This window comes from Lolium perenne, chromosome 2 (assembly GCF_019359855.2).
Source record: "Lolium perenne isolate Kyuss_39 chromosome 2, Kyuss_2.0, whole genome shotgun sequence".
In the NCBI taxonomy this organism is placed as follows: Eukaryota; Viridiplantae; Streptophyta; class Magnoliopsida; order Poales; family Poaceae; genus Lolium; species Lolium perenne.
In genome coordinates this window covers 160,530,206-160,541,888 of record NC_067245.2, presented here as the reverse complement: position 1 = coordinate 160,541,888, position 11,683 = coordinate 160,530,206, and the positions used below count along the sequence as shown (strand labels likewise).

At 51.7% G+C, this 11,683-nt stretch overlaps 1 protein-coding gene across 1 annotated transcript; it reads right to left on the bottom strand.

Moving 5' to 3' along the window:
* Positions 1–9,445: 9,445 nt before the first annotated feature.
* LOC139836083 (probable LRR receptor-like serine/threonine-protein kinase At1g56130) lies at positions 9,446–10,097 on the bottom strand. Its single transcript, XM_071826308.1, has 3 exons — positions 9,929–10,097; positions 9,663–9,852; positions 9,446–9,563 (listed from the first exon to the last, which is right to left on the bottom strand). Exons 1-3 carry the CDS (start codon positions 10,065–10,067, stop codon positions 9,446–9,448), a joined length of 447 nt encoding a protein of 148 aa, XP_071682409.1. The 5' UTR covers positions 10,068–10,097.
* Positions 10,098–11,683: the final 1,586 nt, after the last annotated feature.

Here is an 11,683-nt window from a genome sequence, read left to right as displayed (position 1 = left end):
AACTTGGGCGATGAAGCCCCCGGGTTCGGCTGAGCAGCCCCCGGGTCAGCCGGCACGAATATTGAATCCGAGTCCGGTGACGGTATGATGGACGGCTTCTTGAGAACCGCCAAGGCGACACCCGGCGGAATGGCTTGCCGGGTTGAGCCAATCTTGGATAAGGCATCAGCCGCTTCGTTGTTTGCTCGTGGCACATGGTGGAATTCGCAGCCGTCGAAGAAGCCGGATAGCTGCTGGACATGGAAGCGGTATGAGGCCATGTTGGCGTCCTTCGCGTCCCAGTCGCCAGATGCTTGCTGTATGACCAAGTCGGAGTCGCCGAAGCAGAGTATGCGACGCACGCCAATCTCCTTGGCCAGCTTCAGCCCATGAATGAGCGCTTCATATTCCGCCACATTGTTGGATGCGGCGAAGTGGATCTGCAGGACGTAGTCCAGCCGGTCTCCCTTGGGAGAGGTGATGACGATGCCGGCTCCCAAGCCGTTGCGCATCTTCGAGCCGTCGAAGTGCATCTTCCAGTGTGTGGAATCCGGCACAGGCGGCAGGTACTGCATCTCAGCCCAGTCGACGAAGAAGTCCGCGAGGATCTGCGACTTGATGGCTGTGCGTGGCTCGTAGAGGATGGTGTGGGCGGCTAGCTCCAGGGCCCATTTGGCAACCCGGCCGTTGGCATCCTTGCTGCCTATGATATCTGCCAAGGGCGCTGTGGCAACCACCCTGATGGGGTGCTCTTGGAAGTAGTGCTTGAGCTTCTTGGCCGCCATGTAGACGCCGTAGGTGACCTTCTGGTAGTGGGGGTAATTTTGCTTCGACTGGGAGAGCACTTCGCTAAGGTAATAGACTAGGCGCTAAACCAGCTGCTCCCTGTTGCCGGCTTCTTTGCGCTCCACCACCAGGACAACGCTAACCACTCGGTTGGTGGCTGCGATGTACAACAGCATCGGCTCCATTGGAGCCGGCGTTGCAAGGATTGGCGCGGTTGAGAGCACGCGCTTCAAGTCACGGAAAGCCTCGTCCGCCTGCGGTGACCAGACGAACTTGTCCGCCTTCTTCATTAGTTGATACGGGGCGTGCCTTCTCCCCCGGCCGGGTGACGAAGCGGCTCTAGGAGGGCAGGCAGCAAGCAAACTTATCGACTTCCTTGAGGCACTGCGGCAGTTCCATCTTCTCCATGTCAATTATCTTGTCCGGGTTGGCTTCGATCCCTCGCTGAGAGACGAGGTAGCCAAGGAGCTGGCCAGACGGCACGCCGAATGTGCACTTGGCCGGGTTGAGCTTCATCCGGAATCTTCTCAAATTGGTGAAGGTTTCTCTCAGGTCATCAAGGAGGGTAGTCGTCTCCTTGGTCTTTACAACGACATCATCCACATATGCGTGAACGTTTCTGCCGATTTGATCCTGTAAGCATTTTTGCATGCACCTTTGGTAGGTGGCGCCTGCATTTTTCAAGCCGAACGGCATAGTCGTGTAGCAATAAGCCCCATACGGGGTAATGAACGAAGTCTTTATTTGATCAGCCGGATTCAAAGGAATCTGGTGGTAGCCTGAATAGGCGTCTAAGAAAGACAACAGTTCACAGCCGGCAGTCGAGTCTATGACTTGATCTATGCGCGGCAGGGGGAAGGGATCCTTTGGGCACGCCTTGTTCAGGCTGGTGTAGTCGATACACATGCGCCAGGAGCCGTTCTTCTTCAAAACCAGGACCGGGTTCGCCAACCAGTCCGGGTGCAGCACTTCCATGATGAAGCCGGCAGCTAGGAGCCGGGCGATTTCTTCACCGATGGCCTTCCTTCGTTCTTCGGTGAAGCGCCTGAGAGGCTGCTTCACCGGCTTGGCTTCAGGCCGGACGTGGAGGTGGTGCTCAGCCAACTCCCTCGGCACACCCGGCATGTCTCTTGGAGTCCATGCGAAGATGTCCCGATTCTCACGGAGGAAGCTGGTGAGCTCGCTTTCCTATTTCTTGTTCAAGCCGGCACCGATGGTGATGAACTTGTCCGGCTGCGCCGGGTCCAGCAGGATCTTCTTGGTGTTGTCGGCCGGCTGGAAGTGAGTCGTCCCAGCCGGGTTGCCCGCAGCCGGCATGTCTGTCTGCGCGGCTTTGGCGAGGGCGACGGCGTCGTGGATGAGCTGCTTCTCGGTGGCGATGACCAGCGTCTGGGCCATCTTGGAGCTCTGCGTGGCGCAGTCCATGGAGCGGCGATAATCGCCGGCTACGGTAATGACCCCCTTGGGGCCAGGCAGCTTCATCTTCAGGTACCCATAGTGGGGCACCGCCATGAACTTGGTCAGGGCCGGCCTGCCCAGGAGCGCGTGGTAGGGACTCACGAGGTCCACCACCTCGAACTCGATTCTCTCGGTGCGGAAGTGGTCCGGCTTCCCGAACATCACCTCCAGCGTGATCCGGCCGATCGGCTGGCAGCAATGGCCTGGCACGATGCCATGGAAGACGGTGGGGGTGGGGCGCAACTCGGCCTCCTGGATGCCCAGCTTGCGGGCGGTGTCGCGGTAGAGGATGTTGATGCTGCTGCCGCCGTCGATGAGGACGCGCGAGAAACGCACGCTGCGCCGGGTTGTGCCGATGGTGGGGTTGAGGACCATGGCGTAGCTGCCCGGCTTCGGCAGGACAGCCGGTGTGTCGCGGCGATCAAAAGTGATGGCCTGCTCTGACCAGTTTAGGTACTGGGGGACCGGCGGTATGACCGCGTTGACCTCGAGGGAACGGCGCTCTTGGCTCGTCCTGTCCTCGGGCTCGGAGGTGAAGATGATGTAGGTGGCGTCTTCGGCCAGATATCGGCCGCCATGGTGCACTTGGTTAGCCTCGTGGTGCTCGAGGTTGGCGTTCTCTGCGCCGGCTTGGCCTCCCGGCCCGCCGGCTGGTGGAGGCGGGGGTGGAGGCGGTAGAGGTTCACCGCTTGTCAGCCGCTTCATGAAGTGGCAGTCGCGGGTGGTGTGGTTGGAGGGGTTCTTGCCGCTGTGGTACTTGCACGGCGAGTCGAGCATCTGCTCGAAGGTGTACTTCGGCTTCCACTGCCGGTCTTGCTTCTGGCGGCGGCTGCCGCCTGCCGCGTTGTCTGCCACGGCGGCCACGTGGGCGGAGCCGTACCGGCGGTTCGGCTGGTCGCTGTGACGCTTGCCGCGGTAGTTGTCCCGCCGGCTGCCGTGCGAGCCGCCCTCGGCCGGCTTGTGCTCAGCCGGCCTGTTGTTGTCCCGTCTTGCTGGGGCCGGTGAAACATCAGCCGGCGCCTTGCCGGCTTCCTCTGCCAGCGCGTACTTGTCTGCGATGACCATCAAGGCGGCCATCGTCTTGGGCTCGCTGCGGCGTAGCTTGTGCCACAGCATGGTGTTGGGTCGGCAGCCGCCCATGAAGAAGCTGATGGCCTGGATCTCGTGCACGCCCTCACAGGAGTTGCGCATCTCGCACCAACGCGTCAGGTACGCGCGATCCGTCTCGTCCGGGCCCTGCTTGCACATCTCAAGCTGTTGAGGGCGACCCGGCCGGCGATAAGTGCCGGTGAAGTTGCTGATGAAGGCGGCTTCGAAGTCCAGCCAGCCGTTTATGCTGCCGGCTGGCAGGTTGTTGAGCCATGTGCGGGCGAAGCCGACCAGCATCAGGGGGGAGTAGCGCACAGCCCAGCGCTTGTTGCCCTTGGCGATGCCGACTGCCGTGGAGTAGTCCAGCAGCCAGTCTTCCGGCTTGGCGGTGCCGTCGTACTTGGGGGTGTCGCGCGGGAGCTGGAAGCCATCGACCATGGGCTCGTTGAGGATCCGCGGCCCGAAGCACTTTGGGCCGGCTGGCCCCTCTTCTTCCGCGATGCGGGATTGAACCAGCCGGTCGAGGCGGTCTCGGGCGTCAGCGGGCTCGATGCGCGGGCCCAGCCGGGAGTGTGCCGGCTGGCGTGCGCCGCTTGCTTCTGGAGCCGGCCGGTGATGACGGCGGGGCCCGGAGTCTTGCTCCTGGTTCCGGCTCGGAGGGGGCCGGCTGCGGCTGCTGCCGCTCGGCTGGTGGCTTGGCCGGCCCGAGCTGTGCGTGGCCCGGGAATCATGGCGCCGGCTTGGTGCTGGGGAGGAGGACTCGGCCGTGTCCCTGGCGCCTTCCCTGTCGTTGCCTGCAGCTCCACGAGCGTGAGAAGCTACGGGGGCATTGACATACCCGGGTCGGCGATCTCCCTGTTGGCTGCGTTGAGCAGCTCAGTCACCCGCCTGGTCTGGCGGCGTAACTCTTCGCCTTCGAGGCGGTTCAGCTCTTCTGCGGCGGCTTCTGCCGCGCGCACGTTCTTGTCGGGGGTGTTGTAGACGGGGAGCTCCGCGGACGGAGCCGGCGAAGGAGCGCCGTCGCGGGCGATCTCAGCGCCAAGGTCGCGGCCCCTGCGGCGGATGTGGCCAGCTCGGCTTGGCTCATCGCCGCCTGGAGTGAGGCCGTGGGCGCGGTTGTACTCGCGCTGGGTGATCTCTATCTGGCGCTTAGCAGCAGCCAGTTCTTCGGTTTGCTTGAGGAGGAGCTGGCGGTGCGCCTCCAAGTCCGCCTCGATGGCGGTGGGGTCGGCACCAGGCGTGAGTGGGGTGCTCAGTTTTGCCCGGACTGCGTCCAGCCGGGACGGTGGTGGTGGCGCTTTCGGGCCCGAGCCGGAGGCGTTGGGGTCGATGTTGCGCTCCAGGTTGGGGCCGCGCATGCGCGGGTTCTTGGTGGGGGGCTCGTCGCCAGCCATCATGACTTGCACGACGGCGGGGCTGGCGGGAGCGCTGCTGCCGGCTCGCGGAGGAGGGCTAGCGCAGCGCAGCACCTGCCGCGGGTAGCGCGGCGGTGCGACGGTGGCGACGTAGACGTCGAAGCCGCCGAAGGAGATGACGCTGCCGCCGGCTGGGAAGGGCCGGTCAGCGAAGCAGCCAGCGTTGTCGCTGACGCAGTCGAGGGAGCCGAATCTCCAGATCAAGCCTGAAGCGACTCGCTCGCCGGTGGTGGTGGTGAGGCCCGTCCGGATGAAGACACCGGCCGACGGGTCGTGGGCGCCAAATGTCGTGGTATCGTCACGGCATATGCCATAGGGTGGCTAATCGAAGTGGTTCCTGAGGGATCTCACGGCGGTATCCGGATGCGGGTATGGGCACGAGCGACACGGCGACGTACCCAGGTTCGAGGCCCTCCGATGGAGGTAAAACCTCTACTCCTGCTATGAGTGTATATGATGATCACACAATACAATGGTGCTCTTAGAGCTGTGTCCGGCTGCTCCTGAGAGGCTAATGAAGACTATGGTCTCTCTCACAGGGCAGCTCTGTAGGTGGGAGAAAGCAATAAAATGATCGATCCCCTGCACGAGAGGGGGTAGTGCCCGGCACTTTACATATAAGACCCTATAGTTTACTGGCCGGCTTGGCCGGCTCCGGCTTCCGCTCCTTCCCGAGGCGGTGACGTCAGGAGTGGTTGAGGCATCGTGGCCTGTCCCATCCGGCTGCCACGGTCAGCGGTATGGAGGAGGTGTCCCTGTCGCCGTCAGCCACTGTAGCCAGTACGGATCGTCGTAAGCCCTGACGGCCTGTCCGGCGCGTGGCACTATTGCTCCACAGTGCCCCCGCTTTACGGAAGATGGAGTCAGCGTGGACTTTGGGAACCCGGATCACCTACCCGGTTCCTTCCAGTGCAAGACTCGCCAGCCTCGAGTCGGTCTGAGGTACAAACCCCAGTCGGATATGGCTTGTAGAAGCCGGCCCAACTACAGCATTGGTGGCCGTAGCCAGGCCGACTAGGACCTAGAGCCAGCCGGCTTCCGGACCAGCCGGCCACGGCGCCGGCCGGATGCTCCTCAGCCGGCCTTTGCCGCGAGCCGGCCAGTGGCCAGCCGGCTGCTCCGCGTCCATTGCCCTATCCGGGGTCTTCCCCCCGACAATGATTGTGATGAATTTATTATGATGTATATTTTGGTGGTAACTAGGGCATAAAAAGTTCTAATGGCATGTATATTTTGATGAGGTGGTATATACTAACCCCTCATCTGCTGGTGAACTTGCGGTCTTCGTATGACACCCACTTTCTTGTGCTGGTAGCTTGACACCATAGTTGTATGATGAACTTGTGATCCTCTCTTGCTAATGATCATAATTCCTCCTATTAGTATCTGATCTAGTGTGACTTCTAAAACGACCTTGGACCGTTCCCCTCCTCCCGCACAGTAGAGAGGGGCGTTTTTTTCAACCCCTTCCCAGATCCGCCTCGCCTCCGTTGGTTCGACGGGTCCCCCTTCCTCCGCCGGCCGCTCCGGCGGCGGGAGGTTGGGGGAGCCTCGAATCCCGGATGTACATAGTGTAGGAGCTGTGAAGTTTTCTGCCGGCGGCGCTTTGAGGTGGGCGGCGCGGCCGGTGGTATGTATGCAGGTGGTGCTTGCCCTCTTCGGCGTTGGAGCTCGGCGGTGTTCCGCGGCGAGGCGCCTCCTTCCCCGCGCTCACGGTCCCCTGTGGCCGTCGGTTGCGCCTATTCCCCTTCTGGATCTTGGTGCGGCGGATCCAGTTGACGTCTTTGAAGCCGCTGATGATAAAGCTCGCGGGTGGAATCGACGGAGGAGGGTGGAGGATCCCAGGAGCTCGAGGCCCGAAGACTTCCCGTCTGCAGGGGGACATCTCTTGATCCAAGGCTTGAGGAGAGATGCAGCAGCGGCGCGCCATCGGCACGTCTTCCTCCGCTCCGGTGACATCGAGTTGCTCAAGGACCGGGCTGTAATTTTGTTCTTTGTTGGGATCTTTTTGTAACTGTCGTGCTTTAATATCACCAGCAGTTTCCTCGCAAAAAAAAAAGATCTAGTGTGACTTCTGATGCTTATTATGATGATCTTGTGTTGCTCTGTCTTACAAGGTATTCTTGTGTCTTGTTATATGAACTAGGAAGTTTTCTGTAGCGGCATGCCGTGCCCTTGGAATTTAGATTATTGGTAGTAATATTGTAAGTAGTAAAATGTTTGGTTACTGAAACACTATAGAAGTGCTAGTGTGGAAGAACTGTTCAAGAAACGTGAAAGCGCCATAGCTCAATTATTCCAATGTCTCTTAGGTAATCCCAAGGCGATAAAAAGGAGCGTAGTATGTATCAAAACCACAGATGATCGTAGGGTGATGGAAAAATATGGTAGTATGCTAGCAGTACTAAGTTGTAGCTGCAGTGCCCGGAGGGACTACTCTCGCCGGTTAAAAGGTGTGACGAAGAGTAAGTCTTTTTGACAGACACTATTTAGAAGGCAATACTATTTTACCCGACTAAAAGAGGCGGGACGAAGTTGCGCGTTTGTTTCCCGAGTAGCTACAGAAGAAAATGCTAGTATTTTGTCCAGCTGAAAGAGGTAGCAGGTGAAGTAATATTGTCGAAGTACTACATTGTATAGGTTACTGAAGTACTATAGAAGTGCTAGTGTAGAAGCACTGTTTAAAGAAAACATAAATGTGGTACTGTAGAGCCATGGCTCATTTTTCCCGATCACCCATAGGTAATCCCGAAGCCATGAAATAAAGAGGGTAGTATGTACGAAAAACACCATAAGATCATAGGGTGATGAAAAAATGGGTAGTATGTCAAAGGTACAATAATGTATCTGTAGTGAATGGAGGGACAACTTGCGCCGGTTAAAAGGTGTGACGAATAATAGAGCAAGTCTTTTTTTAGAAAAATACCAGAAAAAATGCGGTGCTATTTTCCCCGACTAAAAGATGGGGTTGATGATGCAATGTCTTTGTTTCTGTAGTTGCTACAGAAGAAAATGCTAGTATTTTGTCCTGTTGAATGAGGTAGAGGGTGACGTTAGTATTCCTTTCTAAAGGTACGGTAGAAGGAGGCAAACAGTATTCTTCCCGGGTAAAAGAGGTGGCGGAAGGTGAGGTATATATTTATGATGGTGTCATAGAAGGTCACAATAATATTTTCCCTAGGTAAAAAGATGGTGAACGTGGTTTTTTTTCCAAATTACTGCGTTATGCACCGGTGAAGAAATACTGGCGGGTAATTACCGTCTAGAACTATGTTTGAGGTTGTTTCGTGTTCAAATTGTCGCGTTTGTCCGCTTCTGAGAAATTGCCGTCACAGGAATATATGCCATGAAGGAATTACTATTAGGAAGTTAACAGTCTATTTCGTACTTAACATCGGCATGTGGCAAATAACTTTGAAACTTGAATATTCTACTGACGACAAATTACTTCGAAAATTGAATATTTCTATCGACAAATTATTACGGAAAAATGGTTGTTAGAAAATAAGAAAAAAACAAAATGGAGCACTGTTTATGTTGCACTGTTAACGCCATAAATGGTGCCCGGCCCGTGCAACAAGTTGAATATTGCTGCTGACGAAAAATTATTTCGAGAGTTAAATATTTCTACCAGCGAATTATTGCGGACAAATTATTGTCTGAAGGTAAAAAAAGGGAAAACAAGCAAAATGGAGCACTCTTCATGTGGCATTGTTCATTTCCCGTGCAACGAGAGAGCAACAAAAGCATGTAGCTTTAATGTAAGTAATTACTAATTTGTTGTGTACAGAGGGAGGCGTCCAAAAGTGTACGGTTTATGGAAGAGGTGACATGAACAAGTTACTTGTTTCCCCAAAAACAATTTCAAAGGTTTGAAACAAAGGATGCCGTAGAGGAGGATTACTCCAAGTTCATGGACAAGGAGGAACAACAAACGTGTAGCTGCAGGAGCAAATCAGGTAGAACATAGTAGGCTCAAAAACTTCATAATCATCCTGCCGCATGATTGTGAATCTCCTCTTCTATTTTTTTTTTTTTGTATGATCGATTTAATATGCAGTGATATGGTAAGTCATCGCATTTGGACCAAGGTAGTCACATCCAGCCTCATGTGGCAACTAAATATGTAACATTTGCATCAGCTGATACCAAAAGTTTTGCCTAGTCACTCATCTCTTTATTCCCAATAGTAAAATCTATATGTGAAATCCTTTTGTGATACTACCTTCGTCCCTATATATGTGCATGACATATAAATTTAGTTAAAAAAGTTAATGGTATATAATTTGACCGAGTATATACAAAAAAAGTCTGAAGATATACACTCCCAAATTAATAACAATAGATCCACCATAAGCTATTTTTTTCATAATGTATTTATATGATATTATAGATTTTGCATGTTTAGTCAAACTTATGACTCGATGTAAAATTTATGTAGGAGACTTAGTAAACATGAGAAGTTTGGTCATGTTTTTACGATTTTAAATTTGCCTATTTGACCGCTTTTACTTGTTCCTCATGCAAATATCAACATCGGAACATTATCTTTTGAAACTTCAAAGGACGATTATGAAGATTGAAATCTTCATACTCCGTACATGATTGTTCTGAGATTTTTTGCACATACTAATAATTTCTTTAAAAAATATTTTGTGCAACCAGGTGCACTGGTGCCCAAAAGGCAAATATCTGCATTCAGTTATGGGTTTTTATCTTTATGTTCCCGAGTGAGCGTTTCGAGGGTGGAAGTGAGGAAACACATACAGTTTGGTGAGGTGTGTGAGGTTCCGCAGCTCTTCCGGGATGGGGCCAGCGGCCAGATCATTTATCTTGCTGCTCCATCCAAGAATATAAAAATAAGATCAATAGTCACTTCACATGTTGATCATTTCTGACTGATACAGATGCAGGAGAAGAAATTAAGGTTTGTACAATTTGGTGACGTGGCAGATGGTGCCGTTCTGGTCCGTGCAGTCGCACTGGATGGCCGGGTTAAAGTTTGGGTTGTCGTCCAGTATCATCGAGTCGTCCGTGGCGGCGCCGCTGCAGAGGTTGCCGCTCACGTTCCAGGACGGCTGCGCCTTCAGCCCTAGCTTCGCCAGTATCGCGTTCACCGCCGCCGCTGCCACCCAAGCATTGAGGATCCAACAGAATTCACGCTTTCAAGGACCGACGAGTGAATATGCATGGGTACATACCTTCGGTTGGGTCGGTCTGTGGCTGCATCTGAGCCTGAGCAGCCGCCGTCCGAGAAGAACACAGAACTGACAGGAGTAGCACCAAGAAGAGCACGGAGCCATGAGGTAACCACGAACTCCACCTTAGACACGGACCCATCTCCGGTTCTCCCCTCTCCTCACGGTGAGAGGCGATGAATGAACACAATAAAGTGGGCATCCATTATAGTAGATACTAGTATATATATATATACTCAGAGGTCAGAGCTACGGAAACATGCTGCTAGCCAAGTGGTGAAAGTGGCAATTGTTTTTTCATGGAAGTGGCGTCGACCAAAGTTATGCCGGTCTAGCATCTTGGGTTCAAAGTTTTATCTAGCTTTCACTAGTTTTTCCCTAGTGGCCTTGAGGGCTTTTATATAGCTACTTTTATAATTAGATTTTTAAATATAACTCTATATTTTTATACTGAAAATCAATATAGAAAAATCACAGTAGAGGCCTGCTGTTTCTTATTTTATAAAAAAAGATGTGACACAATTAAGGTCCCATGAATCCAATAGATTTGTGACCTGAATATACCATAGATCTTGCCCTGTTATCATCCCGAAAAGATGACACGTTGTCACGTTGATGAGAGAGATCATACTCCCTCAAATTAAGACAAATATATTTTTCTTCTGAAAATCAAAGCAATGTTACCTTTGGTCAAGAATGCAGAAAAATTTACCGATAACTATAATACTCCCACCGGCCCATGAAATTTATTTGAGATTTGTCAAAATTTAGATGTAACTAGATGCTATTGGTGTCTAGATACAACCAAATTTAGACAAATCTCAGACAACTTTCATGAGAGGGAGAGAGTGATATGTATTTAACTACATATTTAATGTTGACATTTTAGGTGTTTATAGTCAATCTATTATATTGCTTAACATTTAGATTGTTTGACCTTGACAAAAATATGTGCGTCTTCTTTAGAGAAACGGATGAAGTACATAATAGATTTGCCTTGACTTGGCCAATTTTAAACCGCTAGCTAGTTGCTAATATTTAAATGGCCAACTAAGCAGTGCAAAAATACTCAAACTCTATCCGGAACCAGACATTCTACCAATGTATCTATGACTTTCAAGTTGAAAGAAAATACACATGCAATCAACATCAAAGATCGATCTGTATCTATAACCTAGATCTGTCCATAAAAAATGTCACAAGTTTATCTAAATTTAAATATATCTAGACACTTTTTAGCAAGTAGATACATTTAAATTTCGATAAACTAGTCTTTAACCCGTGCCCCTGCACGATCTAGCTATATGAAAGATATTACGCTAATAGTATAAATATGAAACTTGTCAAAGAAAATTATGCAATGTGTTGCTATCGAAAATATGTTGCTATTTTACTTGGTCTTCAGAAAATACATAATGCAATCGTACGTATCTGATCAATCATGATTGGATGGCTGTGTCAGGATTATCGGATTTTTAAATGGCTTTGACTTTATAAATTAAAATATCATGTAAGATATTTTGTTACCTATTGATATAAATCTGAACAACATAACATGGCCTATACTTCGGCGCACATATATAGGTGATGTTTCGTGTATATACTTTTTTATCTAAATATTTAACTGAAAAATAATATAAATGTGATATTGTGAAATATATCTATGCAGGAAGGTAGTATAAATAACGAATGACTAAGACTAATGCTTGATGAATTATGACTATTTTGTAAGTAGATAGACCATATAATAAAATAAGT